At 41.3% G+C, this 25,184-nt stretch overlaps 1 protein-coding gene across 1 annotated transcript in view; it reads right to left on the bottom strand.

Moving 5' to 3' along the window:
* MSH5 (mutS homolog 5) overlaps positions 1–25,184 on the bottom strand; it is an 819,710-nt gene that overhangs the window by 50,756 nt on the left and 743,770 nt on the right. Inside the window, exon 19 of the mRNA XM_053689613.1 lies at positions 13,048–13,121. Coding sequence (XP_053545588.1) covers positions 13,048–13,121 — 74 coding nt within the window. The remainder of the gene's footprint in view (positions 1–13,047; positions 13,122–25,184) is intronic.

The following is a 25,184-nucleotide window of genomic DNA, read 5'->3' as shown; positions in this document are numbered from 1 at the left end:
AGACTATTTTACTAACAATAAACTTGAAAAAAATATCCTATATCCCTATAATCCCATAGCATTAATCCATTGCCCAATACAATTAATCCCAAAGAAGGTGAAATCTATTAACTCGATATACGTAATAATACAAGCTTGGAAAAAATTTGGACAAAAAGTAAACATTGATCTTTCTATTCCAAAATTTCAATGTTTATGTGGTAACCCAGAATTTCAACAAGGAACACAATCTCGATTATTTCAGACTTGGCAGGAGAAGGGTCTAACCTTTATGACGCAATTCATAGATCAAGATACCTTATCAGTAAAGTCATTTGATAGATTAAAACAAGAGTTTCAATTGAATAATAAGGACTTTTTTGCTTACTTGCAGGCGAGGCACTACCTTTTCTCTCTTATTGAGAAATTCGGATGGGTATGGACATGGGGGAAATTAGATAGCTGGCCTATTCTTGCAAAAAATAATTTAACCTCTGTTTCAATTTGGTATGAATTAGCAACTAGCTCACATGGAAACTCTAACTTAAGCCAGATAACGCAGAAATGGAATCTCATATATCCAGAATTAAATCTGGAGATAGAACAGGTAGAAAAATCTATATCTATAACGGCCCAAACTACTTTATCCGCAAGCTGGCGAGAATCACATATCAAACTATTGTATAGATCTTATTATACTCCATCAAAGGGACATAAATGGCATAACCATGAATTCAATATATGTCCAAAGTGTGCGTATCCAGCAGCTGATATTGTCCACATGTTATGGGCATGCCCGAAGATAAGACAGCTATGGCAAAGAGTAGAATTTTGGCTCAAAAAAACATTGAAGATATATCCTCTCTCTATCTCTCTGGCGGAAGTTGTTTTTCTCAAAGAATCACCTATGGTCATTGAACATTTGAAGGCTAGAAATATGACTATCTTGGCAACAAGAAACTTAATCCTTAAGAATTGGCGTACCCCCAAGATACCTAGTATTTTGGAAATTAAAAATTATATGAAAAAACAATGTATTATCGAGCAAATGGACACAACTCTAACATCTGAAAGAGAGATAATGCTCTTCTTCAAAAAGTGGTCGACATTTATTAAGATTTTTCCACCAGAAGAAATAGATCAATTAATCTACCCTTTTAGGCATTCTGAAGTAGTGTTACTAGATCGATGGTAACACCAAAATCCCCCCTGAGATTTTTTTTTTTTTTTTTTTTTTTTTTTCCCCCTTTCCCTCCTCCTGCCTTCCCTCTCCCCTCCTTCTCCCCCAATACTACAGTTATACATATCTCCCTTTCCTTGACAAGTTAACTGAGGAATATGAAATTGACTCTGAATCAAACTGTTTACCAATTGAATGAATATAGTTGTTTTTTCTTTTTTTTCTTTTTCTTTTCCTTTTCTCTCCCTAATTAAATGCATAAAATAAATAGAAAATACCTTCATTGAGTATAATATGTATTAATTCATTAACAAAGGATATGTACTATTATTATTATTTAAGTTAAGATAAAGGCATCAATTTCTTTTGTAATAGGCTATTACATTAAGCCTTGCATGGCGGATTTTGTGTTTTGTACTCATGTTGGTCCGTAAATAAATATTTAAAAAAAAAAAAAAAAAAAAAAAAAAACGAATAACATGCCAGTAAACGTTTTAAACATACACTTTAAAAGTTAGGTAGTGTTATTAATAAGCCTGCTACCAGTCGCTGCTACTGCAGTTAAGGCTTATACAATACTTCAGCATTAACAGTATTTTCTTAGTCAAATTCCATTCCTTAGAAAATTACTTATTGTACATACATTCATCAGCCTGATACCAGTCGCTGCTGCATTTAAGGCTGTACTTACATTACATCGGTATCAGCAGTATTTTCTTAGTCAATTCCTTTCCTTAGAAAAATAATTTACTGCACATACCTTGTTTGCAGGATTCCCCACACGCTATTCCCTTTCTGAAAGTTACCCCACTCCTCAGAATGTGCGAGAACAGCCAGTGGATCTTAGTTACTTCTGCTAAGATCATAGAAAACGCAGGCAGATTCTTCTTCCAAATACTGCCTGAGAACAAACAGCACACTCCGGTGCCATTTAAAATAACAAACTTTTGATTGAAGAAATAAACTAAGTATAAAAAACACCACAGACCTCTCACAACGTCCTATCTAGTTGAGTTGCAAGAGAATGACAGGATATGACATGTGAGGGGAGGAGCTATATAGCAGCTCTGCTTGGGTGATCCTCTTGCAACTTCCTGTTGGGAAGGAGATATAATCCCATAAGTAATGGATGACCCGTGGACTGAATACACTTAACAAGAGAAATAGTGAATAAAAATGCTGTGACTCTCAGCCTCCCATCAACTATCCGTATACACCCGACTTTCCACGTCTCCTTACTAAAGCCTTACCATCAAATTCGGGGTAAGCCTTTGCAGGTCCCACGAGTTGATCTCTCGGATCATCCAGAATATGAGATTTCTGAAGTTCTGGACTCACGACGTCGTGGGCATATTCTTGAATATCTCGTTCATTGGAAGGTCTACCCCCATGATGAAGGTTCGTGGGAGCCCTTGACTAATCTTCGTGCCAACCGTCTGGTATCTCTATTCCATCGTCGCAATCCAGACAGGCCGTCTCCGTGAAAACCTTTGGCGTTCCTTGTGAGGGGGGTACTGTCATGCTACTGTCCCTTTAATTAGAGGCATGCACCTTTTTCTCACTCTGCCTATTTAACCACACCTCTGATAACTTTTAGTTGCTTGTTATTGTGGCATGTGTTCACTTCTCTGGAATACAGCACCTAAAGCCTATTCATTTGTATTAACTGAAGTACAAGACTTGCCTTCTCATTTTCTGAGCATTTAGGATTTTCATTTACTCAGTAGCTGCAATCAGCTGTGTGCAGCTCTGCTTTTCACTGACACCTTTCTCACAGCCTGGATCACAAACAGACCTGCAGACTGCATCAGCCGCCATAACAGTGTGTCTCCTCTGAGCAGAGCCTGCTCTATCTGGGATCCCAGCACCGGTAACTACACTATAAGCAATATTGCGTGACAAATGTAAGTTATTTTGCTACAAGTCTAAAGTAACAACTTATAACATGTAATTTGTATTATTCTAACAGTCTTAATAGTAATCCACATACCTGTAGCCTGATTTCTATTCCTGTGGTTTCCTACCTGTATCCTTAACCAGTGTTGATAACAATTATTATTCTATTAACCCTTTGTGGCGCTTGGGGCTATGTGAATATATGACCTGCTCTTATATGTTATCAAGGGTTAACATACTAAACTGCCTATTTATTGACACTTATATAAAAGGTTGTATAAGTATCATAAGCAGGCTACAAATACATAAGAAATGAGATTAACCCTTAATTCCTTAACTCTGTAAAAATAGATTCAGTAAACAGCATTACACATAGATACAGCCATAGAAGGAAATGTGGGGGGAGTTAGAGCTTTACAATTCAGAAACTTAAATGAAAGGGTTAATGGCTAGGCACTGCAGTATACATTTGCAGGTAAAGTAATTAAAGTACATATTATTATATTTTGCCTATTACATTTTGTCTCTATATGCAAAACAGAATGAGAAGCAGTCTGCCAGGAACGAACAGCAGCATCAATAGCTTGTTCTATGGCCCGGTTGCCACCTGGTAGTAGCTTCTTTCTGCCCAATTGTGCTTTTCACAGAGGAAAACTTTCCTGTAGTATACCAGTCTGATCCCGCCAACATGGTCAGTCCAGCCCTGAAATACCAGGCAATTCTCCTCTGAACAAGGAACATGACAACCCCAGACGATCGTTTCGGCCTCGTCAGAGAGGTGCAGCCATATCCCTCTAAGCACATTGGGCAAGGAGTGCACGTCTGGTTTCCCCCATCACCCTTAGGGAGACTATCCCCAGGGTCATATTTACATATGCAAAACAGAATGAGAAGCAGTCTGCCAGGAACGAACAGCAGCATCAATAGCTTGTTCTATGGCCCGGTTGCCACCTGGTAGTAGATTCTTTCTGCCCAATTGTGCTTTTCATAGAGGAAAACTTCCCTGTAGTATATCAGTCTGATCCTGCCGACATGGTCAGTCCAGCCCCGAAATACCAAGCAATTCTCCTCTGAACAAGGAACATGACAACACAATTGGGCAGAAAGAAGCTACTACCAGGTGGCAACCAGGCCATAGAACAAGCTATTGATGCTGCTGTTCGTTCCTGGCAGACTGCTTCTCATTCTGTTTTGCATATGTAAATATGACCCTGGGAATAGTCTCCCTAAGGGTGATGGTGGAAACCAGACGTGGACTCCTTGCCCAATGTGCTTAGAGGGATATGGCTGCACCTCACTGACGAGGCCCAAAGGAGGCCAAAACGATCGTCTGGGGTTGTCATGTTCCTTGTTCAGAGGAGAATTGCCTGGTATTTCGGGGCTGGACTGACCATGTCGGCGGGATCAGACTGATATACTACAGGAAAGTTTTCCTCTGTGAAAAGCACAATTGGGCAGAAAGAAGCTACTACCAGGTGGCAACCGGGCCATAGAACAAGCTATTGATGCTGCTGTTCGTTCCTGGCAGACTGCTTCTCATTCTGTTTTGCATATATTTTGTCTCTATCCCAACTTGTTTTATGTCCCTTTAAGATAAGTACTGGTACAGAGAAATGTAAATGTCTCCTTCAACCCCTTGACCCAAAAAGACGTATCTATACGTCATGTGGTACTTTGCCCCTTGTACCACATAACGTATATATTAATCGCAGCTGCAGGAAGCTACAGCAGCCAGCACCGGTACTCCAGTTCCCTAATGAGGTAGATGCCTGATCGTTACAGCCTGTGTCACTGTCTGTAATCTTGATCTGTATGTGCTAGTGGGAGGTTTGGGAGGTATGGAGGGAGAAGGGGGGGTGGCACAGTGGTGGAGAGAGGGCGGCACCCTGACTACAAAAAAAAAAATAGAAGGGAGAGAGTGGATGCTACTGAAAAAATATTGAATCAGGGTGGGGGGATACATATACTATATTACAAAAAAACCTATAAACTGGCTGCTAGTACTTAAATTAGCGGACTCCATTAGAAGGGGGATGGAAAAGGGAGGTGGGAGGGTAAGAGGGGATCCTAAAATGGATAAAAATAAATAAAATGTATTAAAAAAAACTTTATACTGGCAGGTGAAGAGTGTGGGTATAGGAGGGGAGAGAGCTGCTTGGGTGGAAGTTGGGGAGATGGGAAGTGTCAGGTGGGAGGGTAATCCCTGGATTAAAATACTATTACCCTTACCAGCGAACTAATTAACCCCTTCATTGCCAGGAATTTCAGAAGTGTGGTGTACAGCTGCAATTAGCGGCCTTCTAATTGCTAAAAAAAAATTGCAATTTCTGAACAAAGGAGATCCCAGATAAACTTTTACAACCATGTGTCTCATAACTGCTGTAGTTGTGTGCAAATAATTTCAGTGTGAAAAAGTAAACACTTTTTTTTTTAAATATGATTGCATTTTGTGGCAAAACAGTGGCATTAAATATAACAAAATTTGCCTAGATCAATACATTGGGTTGTCTACTAAAAAAAACAAGGCTCTATTTCTGTTTAAACAGAGTGATAGCAAAAATGATAAAAATTCTTCAATATTTCTGACCAAGTTTTTCTCTGAAACTGTAGCAAAGGGTTTAATCAGTTTGGGTTCCTTTGATTACTTTGACTCTAACCTAATAACTAATATGAAATACAACACAAACAAAAAAAAAAAAAAAAGGAAATTTATGCTTACCTGATAAATTTATTTCTTTTACGATACGACGAGTCCACGGATTTCATCCTTACTTATGAGATATCGCCTCCTGGTCAGCAGGAGGAGGCAAAAAGCACCACAGCAGAGCTGTATATATAGCTCCTCCCTTCCCTCCCACTCCAGTCATTTGACCGAAGTTAGGCAGAGAAAGGAAAAGCCAAGGTGCAGAGGTGACTGAAGTTTAACAAAAAGAAAAACGACAGGGTGGGGCGTGGACTTGTCGTATTGTAAAAGAAAGAAATTTATCAGGTAAGCATAAATTTCCTTTTCTTTTACAAGATACGACGAGTCCACGGATTTTATCCTTACTTATGGGATACAATACCAAGCTATAGGACACGGATGAAAGGGAGGGACAAGACAGGAACCTAAACGGAAGGCACCACTGCTTGAAGAACCTTTCTCCCAAAAACAGCCTTGGACGAGGCAAAAGTATCAAATTTGTAAAGTGTGAGGAGACGACCAAGTTGCAGCCTTGCAAATCTGTTCAACAGAAGCATAATTTTTAAATGCCCATGAGGAAACCACAGCCCTAGTGGAATGAGCTGTAATTCGTTCAGGAGGCTGCTGTCCAGCAGTCTCATAAGCAAAACGGATGATACTCTTCAGCCAAAAAGAGAGGTAACCGTAGCTTTTTGACCTCTATGTCTCCCAGAAAAGACAACAAACAATGAAGATGATTGACGAAATTCCTTAGTCGTCTGCAAGTAAAACTTCAGGGCACGGACTACGTCCAAGTTATGTAACAGACGCTCCTTCTTTGAAAAAGGATAAGGACACAATGAAGGAACAACAATTTTCTGATTAATATTTTTGTTGGAAACAACCTTAGGAAGAAAACTGGGTTTGGTACGCAACACTACCTTATCAGCATGAAAAATAAGATAAGGAGAATAACATTGTAATGCTGAAAGCTCAGAAACTCTGCGAGCAGAAGAAATAGCAACCAAAAATAAAACTTTCCATGATAACAACTTAATATCTATGGAATGCATAGGTTCAAACGGAACCCCTTGAAGAACATTAAGCCCTCTCCTGTTTGACTCGAGCAATCACCCGGGGAAGGAGAGCAAATGGAGGGAACACATAAGCTAGGTTGAACAACCAAGGCACTGCCAAGGCATCTATCAGTTCAGCCTGAGGATCCCTGGACCTGGATCCGTATCTCGGAAGCTTGGCATTCTGACGAGACTTCATGAGATCCAGTTCTGGCCTGCCAAATCTGAGAATCCGGTCGGCAAAGACCTCCGGGTGGAGTTCCCATTCTCCCGGATGAAACGTCTGTCTGCTCAAAAAATCTGCCTCCCAGTTGTCCACTCCTGGGATGTAGATTGCTGACAGATAACAAGAGTGAGCTTCCACCCACTGAATTATCTTGGATACTTCTGTCATTGCTATGGAACTCCTTGTTCCTCCCTGATGATTGATTTAAGCCACAGTCGTGATGTTGTCCGACTTGAATCTGATGAATTTGTCCGAGGCCAACTGAGGCCAAGCCTGAAGCGCATTGAATTTGGCTCTCAACTCCAGAATATTGATGGGAAGTAGAGACTCCGACCGAGTCCACACACCCTGAGCCTTCAGGGAGTTCCAGACTGCACCCCATCCTATCAGGCTAAAGTCCGTTGTCACTATCACCCATGAGGGTCTGCGGAAGCACGTCCCTTGGGACAGATGATCCGGCGACAACCACCAAAGAAGAGAGTTTCTTGTCTCCTGATCAAGATCTATTTGAGGAGACAAATTTGCATAATCTCCATTCCATTGACTGAGCATGCTCAGTTGAAGAGGTCTGAGATGAAAACAAGCAAACCGAATGATGTCCATTGCTGCCACCATCAATCCAATTGTCTCCATGCACTGAGCCACTGACGGCCGAGGATTGGACTGAAGGGATCGGCATGTATTCAGAATCTTTAACTTTCTGACTTCCGTCAAAAAGATTTTCATAGCTAAAGAGTCTATTAGAGTTCCCAGGAAAGGAACCCTTGTCTGTGGAACTAGTGAACTCTTTTCTAGATTCACCTTCCACCCGTAAGTCCTTAGAAAAGACAGCACAATGTCGGTATGAGACTTTGTCAGCTGATAAGACGATGCCTGGATCAGAATATCGTCCAGATAAGGCGCCACTGCAATGCCCCGTGGGCTAAGAACCGCCAGCAGAGACCCCAGAACCTTTGTGAAAATTCTGGGTGCTGTGGCCAGACCGAAAGGAAGGGCCACAAACTGAAAATGTTTGTCCAGAAAGGCAAACCTTAGGAACATGTGATGATCTCTGTGGATAGGAATATGAAGATATGCATCCTTCAAATCCACGGTAGTCATATATTGACCCTCCTGAATCAATGGAAGAATTGTCCGAATAGTATCTATCTTGAAAGATGGAACTCTGAGAAACTTGTTTAGACTTTTGAGATCTAAAATGGGTCGGTACGTTCCCTCTTTTTTGGGAACAACAAAGAGATTTGAGTAAAACCCCTGTCCCTGTTCCTGTATTGGAACGGGGCAAATTACTCCCAGGGCGAAGAGGTCTCTTACACAACGTAAGAACGCCTCTCTTTTTATCTGGTCTACAGACAATCGTGAAAGAAGAAACCTTCCTCTGGGGAAGGAATTTTTGAACTCCAACTGATACCCTTGAGACATGATTTCTAGTGTCCAGGGATCCTGAACGTCTCTTATCCAAGCTTGGACAAAGAGAGAAAATCTGCCCCCTACTAGATCCGGTACCGGATCGTGGGCCACCCCTTCATGCTGTCTTGGTAGCAGCAGCAGGCTTCTTGGGTTGTTTAACCTTGTTCCAACCCTGGTTAGTTTTCCAGGTGGATTTGGCTTGTGAATAATTCCCTTCCTGTTTAGCGGAAGAGGAAGAGGGGATTCCCCTTTGCTTAGATGTTTTGTCTTGAGGGAGGAGATGACCCTTACCTCCCGTAATGTCAGAAATGATCTTCTTCAAGTCAGGCCCGAACAGGGTCTTACCCTTGAAAGGAATCGCCAAGAGCTTTGATTTAGAGGACACATCCGCAGACCAAGATTTTAACCATAAGGCTCTTTGCGCTAAAATGGAAAATCCTGAATTCTTAGCCGCCAATTTGGCGATCTGAAAGGTGGCATCCGTAATAAAAGAATTAGCTTAAGGGCCTTAATTCTATCCATTATTTCTTCTAAAGAAGTCTCAGTCTTAAGAGACTCTTCTAGAGCGTCAAACCAAAAGGCAGCCGCAGTTGTGACTGTTACAATGCAGGCTGTCGGTTGTAATAGAAACCCTTGATGAACATATAGCTTTTTGAGAAGACCCTCCAACATTTTATCCATGGGGTCTTTGAAAGCACAACTGTCCGCAATAGGGATAGTCGTACGCTTAGCCAGGGTAGAGATAGCTCCCTCCACCTTAGGGATTGTTTGCCAAGAGTCCCGAACGGTGTCAGCTATAGGGTACATCTTCTTAAAAATAGGGGAAGGGGAGAACGGGATACCCGGTCTTTCCCATTCCCTTGTAACAATTTCCGAAATTCTCTTAGGAACCGGAAAAACGTCTGAATAAGAAGGAACTTCCAAATATCTGTCCATCTTACACAATTTCTCTGGTGGGACCACAATAGAGTCGCAATCGTCCAGAGTCATCAAAACCTCTCGTAACAAAAGACGAAGGTGTTCAAGTTTAAACCTGAAGGACATTACGTCCAAATCTGTCGGGGGCAATGCACTTCCTGAGTCAGACAGTTCCCCCTCAGACAGAGCCTCCATGCCCCCCAAGTCAGATCCCTGGGAGGGGACATCGGAGATCGCCAACAAGGCATCAGAAGTCGCAGGGACCGCATAGGCCTCTTTCCTACTGCGTTTGCCTTGCAATGCTGGCAACTTAGATAACACTTCTGAAAGGGTGGATGACATAACTGCAGCCATATACTGCAGAGTGAATGAAGCAGACGCATTTGAAGAACACGGTGTCGCCTGGGCAGGGGCGTTAAAGGCTGTGACGCTTGGGGAGAAAGTTGCGGCATACCTTGAATCTCATCAGTCTGAGAAACATCCTTAGATAAGTTTGCATTAAAGAATATCTGTTCTTTAAACTGTAAAGCCCTCTCAGTACATGAGGGACAAAAAGTAAGAGGGGGTTCCACATTGGCATCTAAACACATAGAGCATGTACTTTCCTGAAGGTCAGCCATGACAAAAAAACAAGCAATATTGGTCGTGGTACTGCAATTAAAAAAGAACATTATTATATTATTATAAATAATTTTGCAAACGAGTGTACTGTGTCTTTAAAATTAAAACTGTTTAGTTTTTAATGGTCCGCAACCAACTAATGCAATAAAAGGTATCACTATAGGGACTTTCAGAAGATCACCCCTATAAGAGTACACTCTAAAAAACTTATGTCAAAATAAATCACTGCACCACGCCACAGCTCTGCTGCGGCGCCTACGTGTCCCCACGAGCCAACCAATAATACTCCCTGACTGAGTGCCTAAGACCGCTTGTGAATTTGCTGAATAAAACAAGCGGACTTAGGAAAACACCAGAGCCTCGAGGTACACTGTCGGAACCTGCAACACCAACTGCGCGATTAAGCGTGCAACGTTAAGCCCCGCCCTTTGTGGGCGGTAGTCTAACTCCGATAAGGAGAACCTCATGGCCTACAAATGTCGTAGTGAAAACGACTCAGGAATTGAACGTCTCTTATCCAAATATGTCACGTTTGAATAAAGAATGTGCCCCCTTGCCTATCCATGCTAAGGTATAAGCACCGGAATAAGACTCCCGAAACTGTCCCCAGCGTCAAGCCCACATGCAATGTGCCCCGCAATGTGACCGGGCTAGTAACATAAAGAGCCCGCTACATCTCACAGCTGAATTCCTAGGTTACCCTAACATGTCAGCACATATAATACAAGGGGGAAAAACATCCATGCATATCATCACACTTGCAAGTTGATTACCCCTTCCTGTTGCAGAAAATAATGGCCAGTCTGTTCTGAGCTTGCATCGATTCCCCAGAATCAAAAGACTGTACATACCTCAATGCTGGTGCAGTCTGTACCTGTCCCACACGAAGAAGAGGTCCCTTTTTCATCACCTCATGCAGATCTGTGGGGACAAACAGGGCCTTAGATAATATCTGCTAAGACCATCAGCAGGGCAGCAACAGTATGGGAGACACAGAGAAATGTAGAATCTCCTCAATTCCCATTGTTGAAAAGCTTGTAGCTTTACCCCTGAGTAAAATAGCACTCACTGGTACCATTTTAAAAATAATAAACTCTTGATTGAAGAATCTAAACTAACACCTCACTTTACCTCTCTCCTATCACTAACACAGGCAAAGAGAATGACGGGAGGAAGGGAGGAGCTATATATACAGCTCGGCTGTGGTGCTCTTTGCCTCCTCCTGCTGACCAGGAGGCGATATCCCATAAGTAAGGAAGAAATCCGTGGACTCGTCGTATCTTGTAAAAGAAAAGATATATTTTTGTGAAGGTGTGCTATTCTGATCCGGTTTAATCCAACAGAATCTAAGAATTTTAGAGAATAGTAATATAGGATTCAAACTGTTGCAGAGCTGTGTCAAATTATCAAATTTCATTACATCAGCTGTAAATGTCAATGTAACTGATGAACGAGACAAAAATAAATAAAGGGCAATATTACAAGCGGAGTGCTATTTAATGCTCCTGCTCGAGCATTAACTGCGCTAGAATTAAGCTTTTTTTGCATGTCGGGTTGTGTTTGCATTATGAGTTAAAAGTAAATTGTTTTCGCTTGTGCACTTAAAAGCCGAACTAAGGATATTGCGCTCATGATAACCTATTCCTCCATAGAAGTCAACCTAAACCCTACTTGCACGCAAACACAATCCCATATTCTAAAGTGCATTAACCCTACATGAAAATATGTCTATTTCCCATTCCAATGTTCTTCACATAGAAGAATATGTTCTTTTTCTTCATAAATACATATTTCTATATATACATCTGATGGTATTTTGCACAAATATATATGCCTATATATATATATATATATATATATATATATATATATATATATATATATATATATATATATAGATGATTATATATAGGTATAGATATATACAGAGATATATATATATAGGAATATTTATCTACAAATATATAGAACATATTCCCCTAAGTGTAGAACATTTGAATGTGAAATAGTTATAGTAAATACGCAGTATAACACGTTATCAATTATAAATATTGCATAAATATGTTTTTACATGTTTTCATCTACTTAACTGTAAAGGGCTCCAACGCACTTATATACAGTATATGTCTATATACATGTGTATACATCTGTTTACATGTGTATATATGTCTGTAAACACATATATACACATATAAATACATAAATACATCTATAGACATGTATATGTATGTATCTCTATATTTTTTTATATTTTTTATTAGATTTTGGTCTTATGAGTGTAACTGTACTTTGTAATGTATTTTTGATGTGTTTTGTGACACTTTTTTTGTTTTGCGAAACAGTTAACCAGAGCTCTGAGGACGTGGTAATCATTCTTGCATAAATCGAGATTGTGCTCAAGCGATCGCAATTACTTTCAACTTGTAATACGAGAGGAAAACCTGACGTATGCAACCAGCCACGATAAAACCATTATAGATTTGCGTAACTGTTAACGCACCACTCGTAATCTTGCCCAAAAATGGGTAAAGAAAGAAAGAGGTAAATCGGTAGTAGAGAGGAAAAAATCTGTGAAAAAAATCTGTCAAACAAGAAGTTTTAATAAACTCCAAATTTTAGAGAGTGTGGGGCTGATTTAACAAAGTGCAAACGGACATCGATAAATGCCGACAGCATAATGTCGGCATTTATCATTGCACTAGCAGTTCTGGTGAACTGCTTGTGCAATTTCGCCCCCTGTAGATTTGTGGCCAATCGGCCGCTAGCAGGGGGTGTCAATCATCCCGATCTTATGTGATCAGGCAGACTGATGTCCGCCGACTCAGAGGAGGTGTACGAGTTAAGGAGCAGCGGTCTTAAGACCGCAGCTTCTTAACTCCTGTTTCGGAAACAGGGACATTCGGCCCTTGTTAAATCAGCCCCTGTACGTAAAGAGAAAAAAATGGAAACAAAATGGAGTAAAAGATAAGTTAAAATGAAGTATAAAATAAATAAAAAATAAAGTGTCACATATAATAAAGAGAAAGAGGGGTGGAATGTTAGGGAGTCAACAATTGAGATTACACTAACCAATCATTACCTTTCCATTTCTTCTTCCCTCTCTGTCTGATACAGAGCCTCTATGGGCTTTCCACTGCGAAACAACTCTGACACCTTAAAATGAAAGCTCAGAAATAAAATTAATCATGCATGTGCATTTCAAAATGATATAGCAGGTGAATTAGTGAAGGGTGTAGCAGACAAGCTTTAACACAACCTTACAGATCAATATGTGTTCAAGTAAAGATAACTTTTACATTGTGGCATGGTGGATACCATAAAACAGGAATGCTTCCTAGTGCATTCCTGTTTATTAAAAGCAGAACTTCCAGAATAGTAAAACTGGGACACATTATACAATGTCTGGAGTCAAAAGCTCCTTGGAAGATGGTTACTTCTAAGGAGACTCTATTATTTAGATGGGGAGATCCCTTATTTGGAGCTAGAACAACATTTTATTGATATTCTTCAACTGAACACATGGGATTTTGAATAGGCTATTGTGTAAGAGGTCAGGTTCATACTAAGACAGGGAAACAGAGAAGGGTTTCTTTGTAAAAAAAAAAAAGAAGCTTACTGGATATTTACACTTAAAACACAGTCACCCCTGGTTATAATTTACGTATATCTTGAATTAAAATATGGCAACTATTAGTTCTCATTTCTATCTGTTTCTAGACAATTATATGAATTTGATAAGCTCCATGTCTAATTTTTCCATTGTATTATATGGGTTATGCTCCTTTTTTTCTCCTTTAACTTTTGCATCAACGACACATAATTTGTTCCCCCTCTACCTTTTTCTAGCAACATCATAGATTTTTTTTTCTAACCAATATAAGATTACTTATAGTTTAATATTTTTTTAAACACTGAATATGACACTTGGGAATATGGATACATCAGTATATCATTTGCTTGTGAAAGTAAACTTATCTTAGTTTATTTAATTTTGTATGGTACCAATGTCTTGTATTATCTATAAAGTTTAAGACAATTGAATTATTTTATGTTAATTGTTGCACATTATGGGCTAATTACCAGTTGAGCACAAAAAGGAAATTTATGCTTACCTGATAAATTGATTTCTTCTACGATACGACGAGTCCACGGATTCATCCTTACTTGTGGGATATTATCCTCCTGCTAATAGGAAGTGGCAAAGAGCACCACAGCAGAGCTGTATATATAGCTCCTCCCTTCCCTCCACCCCCAGTCATTCGACCGAAGGTTTAGGAAGAGAATGGAAAAGCTAAAAGGTGCAGAGGTGACTGAAGTTTTGAAAAATAAAATCTGTCTTAAAAATGACAGGGCGGGCTGTGGACTCGTCGTATCGTAGAACAAATCAATTTATCAGGTAAGCATAAATTTCCTTTTCTTCTACAAGATACGACGAGTCCACGGATTCATCCTTACTTGTGGGATAGAATACCAAAGCAACAGGACACGGAGGGACAAGACAGATGCCTAAATGGAAGGCGCCACTGCTTGAAGAACCTTTCTCCCAAAAATAGCCTCAGAAGAAGCAAAAGTATCAAATTTGTAAAATTTGGAAAAAGTATGAAGGGAGGAGCAAGTCGCAGCCTTACAAATCTGTTCAACAGAAGCATCGTTTTTAAAAGCCCATGTGGAAGCCACAGCTCTAGTGGAATGAGCCGTAATTTTTTGGCGGATGACGCTTTTCAGCCAAAAAGAAAGAGAGGTAGCCGTAGCTTTTTGACCCCTATGCTTTCCAGAATAAACAACGAATAGAGAAGATGTTTGACGGAAATCCTTGGTCGCTTGTAAGTAAAACTTCAAGGCACGAACCACGTCCAAGTTATGCAACAGACGTTCCTTCTTAGAAGAAGGATTAGGACACAAGGAAGGAACAACAATTTCCTGATTAATATTCTTATTTGAAACAACCTTTGGAAGGAATCCAGGTTTAGTACGCAAAACCACCTTATCAGAATGGAATATAAGATAAGGCGAATCGCATTGTAACGCAGAAAGCTCAGAAAACTCTTCGAGCAGAAGAGATAGCAACTAAAAACAAAACTTTCCAAGATAACAGCTTAATATCTATGGAATGCATGGGTTCAAACGGAACCCCTTGAAGAACATTGAGAACTAAATTCAAACTCCATGGCGGAGCAATAGGTTTAAACACCGGCTTGATTCTGATCAAAGCCTGACCATCTGGGACATCCGCCAGATGCTTGTGCAGTAAAATTGACAAAGCAGAAATGTGTCCCTTTAAGGAACTAGCTGATAATCCCTTCTCCAATCCTTCTTGGAGAAAGGACAAAATCCTAGGAATCCTAACCCTACTCCATGAGTAGATGAGTGAATTCGCACCAATAAAGATATTTACGACATATCTTATGGTAAATCTTTCTCGTGATAGACTTGGGAGCCTGAATCAAAGTATCAATGACCGACTCAGAGAATCCCCGCTTAGATTAAATCAAGCGTTCAATCTCCAGGCAGTCAGCTGCAGAGAATTTACATTTGGATGTTGGAACGGACCTTGAATGAGAAGGTCCTGTCTCAATGGTAGTTTCCACTGTGGCAGAGATGACATGTCCACTAGATATGACCAAGTCCTGCGTGGCCATGCAGGCGCTATTAGAATTACTGAAGCTCTCTCCTGTTTGATTCTTGCAATCACATGAGGCAGAAGAGGAAATGGTGGAAACACATAAGCCAGGTTGAATGACCAAGATACTGCTAGAGCATCTATCAGTACAGCCTGGGGATCCCTTGACCTGGACCCGTAACTTGGAAGTTTGGCATTCTGTTGAGATGCCATCAGATCCAATTCCGGTGTGCCCCATTGATGAATCAATGATGCAAACAACTCCGGATGGAGTTCCCACTCCCCCGGATAAAAAGTCTGACGACTTAGAAAATCCACTTCCCAGTTCTCTACTCCTGGGATATAGATTGCTGATAGATGGCAAGAGTGAGTCTCCGCACATCGGATTATCTTTGATACCTCTATCATTGCTAGAGAACTCCTTGTTCCCCCCTGATGATTGATATATGCCACAGTCGTGATATTGTCCGACTGGAATCTTATGAATTTGGCCAAAGCCAACTGAGGCCACGCCTGAAGTGCGTTGAATATCGCTCTCAGTTCCAGAATATTGATTGGTAGTAGAGACTCCACCTGAGTCCAAACACCCTGAGCCTTCAGGGAATTCCAGACTGCGCCCCAGCCTAGAAGACTGGCGTCCGTTGTTACTATTACCCATGAGGGTCCGCGGCAGCATGTCCCTTGGGACAGATGATCCGGAGATAACCACCAAAGAAGAGAGTCTCTGGTCTCTTGATCCAGATTTATCCGAGGAGATAAATTTGCATAGTCTCCATTCCACTGTTTGAGCATGCACAGCTGCAGTGGTCTGAGATGAAAGCGAGCAAATGGGATGATGTCCATTGCTGCTACCATTAATCCAATTACCTCCATACACTGAGCCACTGATGGCCGAAGAATGGAGTGAATTGCTTGGCAAGTATTTAGAAGCTTTGATTTTCTGACCTCCGTCAGAAATATTCTCATTTCTACCGAGTCTATCAGAATCCCCAGGAAGGGAACTCTTGTCTGTGGAACCAGTGAACTCTTTTCTATGTTCACTTTCCAACCGTGAGTTCTTAGAAACGACAACCCAATGTCCATGTGAGATTTGGTCAGATGATAGGTTGATGCCTGGATCAAAATATCATCCAAATAGGGCGCCACTGCTATGCCCCGCGGCCTGAGAACCGCTAGAAGGGACACTAACACTTTTGTGAAAATTCTTGGGGCTGTGGCCAACCCGAAGGGGAGAGCCACAAATTGATAGTGTTTGTCTAGAAAGGCAAACCTTAGAAACTGATGATGATCCTTGTGAATTGGAATGTGAAGGTATGCGTCCTTCAGGTCCACGGTGGTCACGTATTGACCTTCCTGGATCATAGGTAAGATTGTTCTTATAGTCTCTATCTTGAACGATGGGACTCTGAGAAATTTGTTTAGACATTTAAGATCTAAAATAGGTCTGAAAGTTCCCTCTTTTTTTGGGAACCACAAAAAGATTTGAGTAAAACCCCTGTCCCTGTTCCAGCTTTGGAACTGGACAAATTACTCCCATGGTATAGAGGCCTTTTACACAGCGTAAGAACGCCTTTCTTTTTGTCTGGTCTACAGACAAACGTGAAAGATGAAATCTCCCTCTTGGCAAAAAATCCTTGAATTTCAGCTGATACCCCTGGGTCACAATTTCCAATGCCCAGGGATCCTGAACATCCCTTGCCCAAGCCTGAGCAAAGAGAGAAAGTCTGCCCCCTACTAAAGCCGGTCCCAGATCGGGGGCTGCCCCTTCATGCTGTCTTGGTAGCAGTAGCGGGCTTCTTGGCTTGTTTACCTTTATTCCAGGCCTGGTTAGGTTTCCAGACAGACTTGGATTGAGCAAAATTCCCTTCCTGCTTAGTGGAGGAAGAGGAAGCAGAGGGTACTCCTTTAAAATTTCGAAAGGAACGAAAATTATTTTGTTTACCCCTCATCTTAAGAGACTTATCTTGAGGTAGAGGTGACCCTTACCTCCAGTAATATTCGAAATGATTTCCTTCAATTCAGGGCCAAATAGGGTCTTACCCTTGAAAGGAATAGCTAAAAGTTTAGATTTTGATGATACATCAACAGACCACGATTTTAGCCATAACGCTCTGTGCGCCAAAATGGCAAAGCCTGCATTTTTTGCCGCTAATTTAGCAATTTGAAAAACAGCATCTGTGATAAAGGAATTAGCTAACTTGAGAGCTTTAATTCTGTCCAAAATGTCCTCTAAGGGCTTCTCTACCTTCAGAGACTCCTCTAGGGTGTCAAACCAGAAAGCCGCTGCAGTAGTTACTGGAACAATGCAGGCAGTAGGTTGTAACAGGAAACCCTGGTGAATAAATAATTTCTTTAGAAGACCCTCTAACTTTTTATTCATAGGGTCTTTAAAAGCACAACTGTCCTCAATAGGTATAGTTGTACGCTTAGCTAGAGTAGATATTGCTCCCTCCACCTTAGGGACCATTTGCCAAGAGTCCCTGATGGTGTCTGATATAGGAAACATTTTCTTAAAATTAGGAGGGGGAGAGAACGGTATACCTGGTCTATCCCATTCCTTTTTAACAATTTCCGAAATCCTTTTAGGAACCGGAAAAACATCAGTGTAAGTAGGCACTTCTAGATATTTATCCATTTTACACAATTTTTCTGGAGGAATTGTAATGGGTTCACAATCATCCAGAGTCGCTAGAACCTCCCTGAGTAACAGGCGAAGGTGTTCAAGTTTAAATTTCTGAGGTAACACATTCCCTGATCCTGAAAGTTCTCCCTCAGACAACAATTCCCTGACCCCCAATTCAGAGCACTGTGAGAGTACATCGGAAATGGCTAATAAAGCATCAGAGGGTTCAGTATTAACGTTTATACCTGGCCTACTGCATTTACCCTGTAAAACTGGCAGTTTAGATAATACCTCTGTGAGGGTAGTTGACATAACTGCAGCCATATCTTGCAGAGTAAAAGAACTAGACGCTCTAGAGGTACTTGGCGTCGCTTAGGTGGGTGTTAAAGGTTGTGACACTTGGGGAGAATTGGATGGCATATCCTGATTCTCTTCAGATTGAGAATCATCCTTAGACACACTTTAATTTCCTAAAATATATTCTTTACAGTGTAAGGCCCTTTCAGTACAAGAGGTACACAATGTAAGTGGGGGTTCCACAATGGCTTCTAAACACATAGAGCAATGAGTTTCCTCAATGTCATAGAATTACTGTGAAGTGATGCGCTGTGTTTCCCAACTGGCCAACCTAATAGAAGCTACCTCCTTCCTAGGTAGCTATACAACTAGAGAGTAATAAATTAGAATTTTAAGGTGGCGCTTAAAAAGCTGTGGGTTAAATATCCTAAATATTGGTATTTGAAAAATTCTTACTCGATGCAGTCAACTCTTTAAAAACTTAATTTATTAAATATAATATAATGTAAATTAACATTTCATTAAAACATAGTTTAAATATCTTCACAGATTACAATCATACGTTTTGGCCCAAAAACAGTTTCAATCACCACTCACACAATCTACAAACTTAACTACACTGTAGTTTTTGTTATAATTCAACAATAAAGTGCCCCTTCCACTCTTATAGGTAGGCTTGAACTTGTATAAATTTATCTCACTGAACGGATTAAATACAAGAGCTGTTCAGCATATAGACACCGGTGCAAAGTGCTGAATTGCAAAAACAGTAATGCAAACTCGTTATTAGTCAGTTCAAGAAATATCAGCTTTCACTCGTTGTAAATAATATGCAATAGTCTATAACAACTTGGTTATCCAATCACCACCTCTTTCCAGATGTACTTCCAAAGCAAAACACTTTGGGTGAACTAAAAAAGTCTCTTTCCCATAGTATCGCCTCTCTCACAGGATTTTTTAAAAGCGTGTCAGTCTTCTCTGTTTATACCAGACGTTAACAATGCAGGGAACCCTGTGCTATTAATCACACACGGTCTCACCTGCTCTTCATTGGATGTCTCGTCCGGCTGTTCCCCAATGGCTCCGGTATGCTGTACTCAGTGCGTCTCAAGATACCGGGTCTCTTTGGTGACGAACTTCACTCGCGCAAGTCTTAGTATGGTCACTTTTTACCTCCCAGCCGTCAAAAAAACTTCAGTCTCTGCACATAGATACTCAGTACGCAGAGTCCAGGCATTTAGGATGAACTCCAATTCTCACAGTTTTCCACAAAGTATGCTTATCACCTTCTACGCGTTTCACCCCTAAGTTGTGGGGCTTTATCAAGATACTGCATACTATGTGATGTGCTTCTTAAATCCCATAAGGTTACCTGTGATTCGTTTGTACTTAATTGTACTTCCTATCTCATCCTGGAAGTCATTTCTTCAGGTGGGATACACATGTTCTTGTCAATGCAGGTGAGTCAAAGCCTTTTAATCAGTTGACACTATTTTTCTCAATTGCTCCGTGGTGGTCAAAGAGACTTACCCTTTAAATACCATTGGGCTTAAACATTATAAATAAATAATAAAAGATAAATATTATGTCCTTAAGTACTAAAAAACAGAATTTATGCTTACCTGATAAATTACTTTCTCCAACGGTGTGTCCGGTCCACGGCGTCATCCTTACTTGTGGGATATTCTCTTCCCCAACAGGAAATGGCAAAGAGTCCCAGCAAAGCTGGTCACATGATCCCTCCTAGGCTCCGCCTACCCCAGTCATTCGACCGACGGACAGGAGGAAATATATATAGGAGAAATCATATGATACCGTGGTGACTGTAGTTAGAGAAAATAATTCATCAGACCTGATTAAAAAAACCAGGGCGGGCCGTGGACCGGACACACCGTTGGAGAAAGTAATTTATCAGGTAAGCATAAATTCTGTTTTCTCCAACATAGGTGTGTCCGGTCCACGGCGTCATCCTTACTTGTGGGAACCAATACCAAAGCTTTAGGACACGGATGAAGGGAGGGAGCAAATCAGGTCACCTAAACGGAAGGCACCACAGCTTGCAAAACCTTTCTCCCAAAAATAGCCTCCGAAAAATTTGGCAAAAGTGTGCAGTGAAGACCAAGTCGCTGCCTTACATATCTGGTCAACAGAAGCCTCGTTCTTGAAGGCCCATGTGGAAGCCACAGCCCTAGTGGAGTGAGCTGTGATTCTTTCGGGAGGCTGCCGTCCGGCAGTCTCATAAGCCAATCGGATAATGCTTTTAAGCCAAAAGGAAAGAGAGGTAGAAGTCGCTTTTTGACCTCTCCTTTTACCAGAATAAACAACAAACAAGGAAGATGTTTGTCTGAAATCTTTAGTAGCCTCTAAATAGAATTTTAGAGCACGGACTACGTCCAAATTGTGTAACAAACGTTCCTTCTTTGAAACTGGATTCGGACACAAAGAAGGTACAACTATCTCCTGGTTAATATTTTTGTTGGAAACAACTTTCGGAAGAAAACCAGGCTTAGTATGCAAAACCACCTTATCTGTATGGAACACCAGATAGGGCGGAGAACACTGCAGAGCAGATAACTCTGAAACTCGTCTAGCAGAAGAAATTGTAACCAAAAACAAAACTTTCCAAGATAATAACTTAATATCTACGGAATGTAAGGGTTCAAACGGAACCCCTTGAAGAACTGAAAGAACTAGATTTAGACTCCAGGGAGGAGTCAAAGGTCTGTAAACAGGCTTGATTCTAACCAGAGCCTGAACAAATGCTTGAACATCTGGCACAGCTGCCAGCCTTTTGTGAAGTAAAACAGATAAAGCAGAGATCTGTCCCTTCAGAGAACTTGCAGATAATCCTTTCTCCAAACCTTCTTGTAGAAAGGATAGAATCTTAGGAATTTTTATCTTGTTCCATGGGAATCCTTTAGATTCACACCAATAGATATATTTTTTCCATATTTTATGGTAAATTTTTCTAGTTACAGGCTTTCTAGCCTGAATCAGAGTATCTATTACAGAATCTGAAAACCCACGCTTTGATAAAATCAAGCGTTCAATCTCCAAGCCGTCAGTTGGAGGGAAACCAGATTCGGATGTTCGAATGGACCTTGAACAAGAAGGTCCTGTCTCAAAGGTAGCTTCCATGGTGGAGCCGATGACATATTCACCAGGTCTGCATACCAAGTCCTGCGTGGCCACGCAGGAGCTATCAAGATTACCGAAGCCCTCTCCTGATTGATCCTGGCTACCAGCCTGGGAATGAGAGGAAACGGTGGGAATACATAAGCTAGGCTGAAGGTCCAAGGTGCTACTAGTGCATCTACTAGAGTCGCCTTGGGATCCCTGGATCTGGACCCGTAGCAAGGAACCTTGAAGTTCTGACGAGACGCCATCAGATCCATGTCTGGAATGCCCCATAATTGAGTTATTTGGGCAAAGATTTCCGGATGGAGTTCCCACTCCCCCGGATGGAATGTCTGACGACTCAGAAAATCCGCTTCCCAATTTTCCACTCCTGGGATGTGGATTGCAGACAAGTGGCAGGAGTGATCCTCCGCCCATTGAATTATTTTGGTCACTTCTTCCATCGCCAGGGAACTCCTTGTTCCCCCCTGATGATTGATATATGCAACAGTCGTCATGTTGTCTTATTGAAACCTTATGAATTTGGCCTTTGCTAGTTGAGGCCAAGCTTTGAGAGCATTGAATATCGCTCTCAGTTCCAGAATGTTTATCGGGAGAAGAGATTCTTCCCGAGACCATAGACCCTGAGCTTTCAGGGGTTCCCAGACCGCACCCCAGCCCACCAGGCTGGCGTCGGTCGTGACAATGACCCACTCTGGTCTGCGGAAGCTCATTCCCTGTGACAGATTGTCCAGGGTCAGCCACCAACGGAGTGAATCTCTGGTCTTTTGATCTACTTGAATCGTCGGAGACAAGTCTGTATAATCCCCATTCCACTGTCTGAGCATGCACAGTTGTAATGGTCTTAGATGAATTTGTGCAAAAGGAACTATGTCCATTGCTGCAACCATCAATCCTATTACTTCCATGCACTGCGCTATGGAAGGACGAAGAACAGAATGAAGTACTTGACAAGAGCTTAGAATTTTTGATTTTCTGACCTCTGTCAGAAAAATCCTCATTTCTAAGGAATCTATTATCGTTCCCAAGAAGGGAACTCTTGTTGACGGGGACAGAGAACTTTTTTCTTTGTTCACCTTCCATCCGTGAGATCTGAGAAAGGCTAGGACGATGTCCGTATGAGCCTTTGCTTTTGACAGAGGCGACGCTTGAATCAGGATGTCGTCCAAGTAAGGTACTACTGCAATGCCCCTTGGTCTTAGAACCGCTAGAAGGGACCCTAGTACCTTTGTGAAAATCCTTGGAGCAGTGGCTAATCCGAATGGAAGTGCCACAAACTGGAAATGCTTGTCCAGAAAAGCGAACCTTAGGAACTGATGATGTTCCTTGTGGATAAGAATATGTAGGTACGCATCCTTTAAATCCACGGTAGTCATAAATTGATTTTCCTGGATAGTAGGTAGGATCGTTCGAATAGTTTCCATTTTGAACGATGGAACCTTGAGAAATTTGTTTAGGATCTTGAGATCCAAAATTGGTCTGAATGTTCCCTCTTTTTTGGGAACTATGAACAGGTTGGAATAAAAACCCATCCCTTGTTCTCTTATTGGAACTGGATGAATCACTCCCATCTTTAACAGGTCTTCTACACAATGTAAGAATGCCTGTCTTTTTATTTGGTTTGAAGATAATTGAGACCTGTGGAACCTTCCCCTTGGGGGTAGTTCCTTGAATTCCAGGAGATAACCTTGAGAAACTATTTCTAGCGCCCAAGGATCCTGAACATCTCTTGCCCAAGCCTGAGCAAAGAGAGAAAGTCTGCCCCCCACCAGATCCGGTCCCGGATCGGGGGCCATCCCTTCATGCTGTTTTGGTAGCAGTGGTAGGCTTCTTGGCCTGCTTACCCTTGTTCCAGCCTTGCATTGGTCTCCAGGCTGGTTTGGGTTGTGAAGTATTACCCTCTTGCTTAGAGGATGTAGAGTTAGAGGCTGGTCCGTTTCTGCGAAAGGGACGAAAATTAGGCTTATTTTTAGCCTTAAAGGACCTATCCTGTGGGAGGGCGTGGCCCTTTCCCCCGGTGATGTCTGAAATAATCTCTTTCAAATCAGGTCCAAATAATGTTTTACCCTTGAAAGGGATGTTAAGCAATTTTGTCTTGGAAGACACATCCGCTGACCAAGACTTTAGCCAAAGCGCTCTGCGCGCCACGATAGCAAACCCTGAATTTTTCGCCGCTAATCTAGCTAATTGCAAAGCGGCATCTAAAATAAAAGAGTTAGCCAATTTAAGTGCTTGAACTCTGTCCATAACCTCCTCATACGAAGATTCTTTATTGAGCGACTTTTCTAGTTCCTCGAACCAGAAACACGCTGCCGTAGTGACAGGAACAATGCATGAAATTGGTTGTAGAAGGTAACCTTGCTGAACAAAAATCTTTTTAAGCTAACCCTCTAATTTTTTATCCATAGGATCTTTGAAAGCACAACTATCTTCGATAGGAATAGTAGTGCGTTTGTTTAGAGTAGAAACCGCCCCCTTGACCTTGGGGACTGTCTGCCATAAGTCCTTTCTGGGGTCGACTATAGGAAATAATTTCTTAAATATAGGGGGAGGGACAAAAGGAATGCCGGGCCTTTCCCACTCTTTATTTACTATGTCCGCCACCCGCTTGGGTATAGGAAAAGCGTCGGGGGGCACCGGAACCTCTAGGAACTTGTCCATCTTACATAATTTCTCTGGAATGACCAAATTGTCACAATCATCCAGAGTAGATAATACCTCCTTAAGCAGTGCGCGGAGATGTTCTAATTTAAATTTAAATGTCACAACATCAGGTTCAGCTTGTTGAGAAATTTTTCCTGAATCTGAAATTTCTCCCTCAGACAAAACCTCCCTCCTGGCCCCTTCAGATTGGTGTGAGGGTATGTCAGAACAGTTATCATCAGCGTCCTCTTGCTCTTCAGTGTTTAAAACAGAGCAATCGCGCTTTCTCTGATAAGTAGGCATTTTGGATAAAATGTTTGCTATAGAGTTATCCATTACAGCCGTTAATTGTTGCATGGTAATAAGAATTGGCGCACTAGATGTACTAGGGGCCTCTTGTGTGGGCAAAACTGGTGTAGACACAGAAGGGGATGATGTAGTATCATGTTTACTCCCCTCATTTGAGGAATCATCTTGGGCAATATCATTATCTGTGGCATTGTTGTCCCTACTTTGTTTGGACACTATGGCACAATTATCACATAAATTTAAATGGGGAGACACCTTGGCTTTCATACATATAGAACATAGCTTATCTGATGGTACAGACATGTTAAACAGGCTTAAACTTGTCAACAAAGCACAAAAAACGTTTTAAAATAAAACCGTTACTGTCACTTTAAATTTCAAACTGAAAACACTTTATTACTGAATATGTGAAAAAGTATGAAGGAATTGTTCAAAATTCACCAAAATTTCACCACAGTGTCTTAAAGCCTTAAAAGTATTGCACACCAAATTTCAGAACTTTAACCCTTAAATTAACGGAACCGGAGCCGTTTTTACATTTAACCCCTATACAGTCCCAGCTATATGCTTTGCTGAGACCCAACCA

The sequence above is a fragment of the Bombina bombina genome, chromosome 7 (genome assembly GCF_027579735.1).
Source record: "Bombina bombina isolate aBomBom1 chromosome 7, aBomBom1.pri, whole genome shotgun sequence".
Taxonomy (NCBI): domain Eukaryota; kingdom Metazoa; phylum Chordata; class Amphibia; order Anura; family Bombinatoridae; genus Bombina; species Bombina bombina.
The sequence above is the reverse complement of the archived record's forward strand: the minus strand, read 5'-3'. Positions and strand labels throughout refer to the sequence as shown.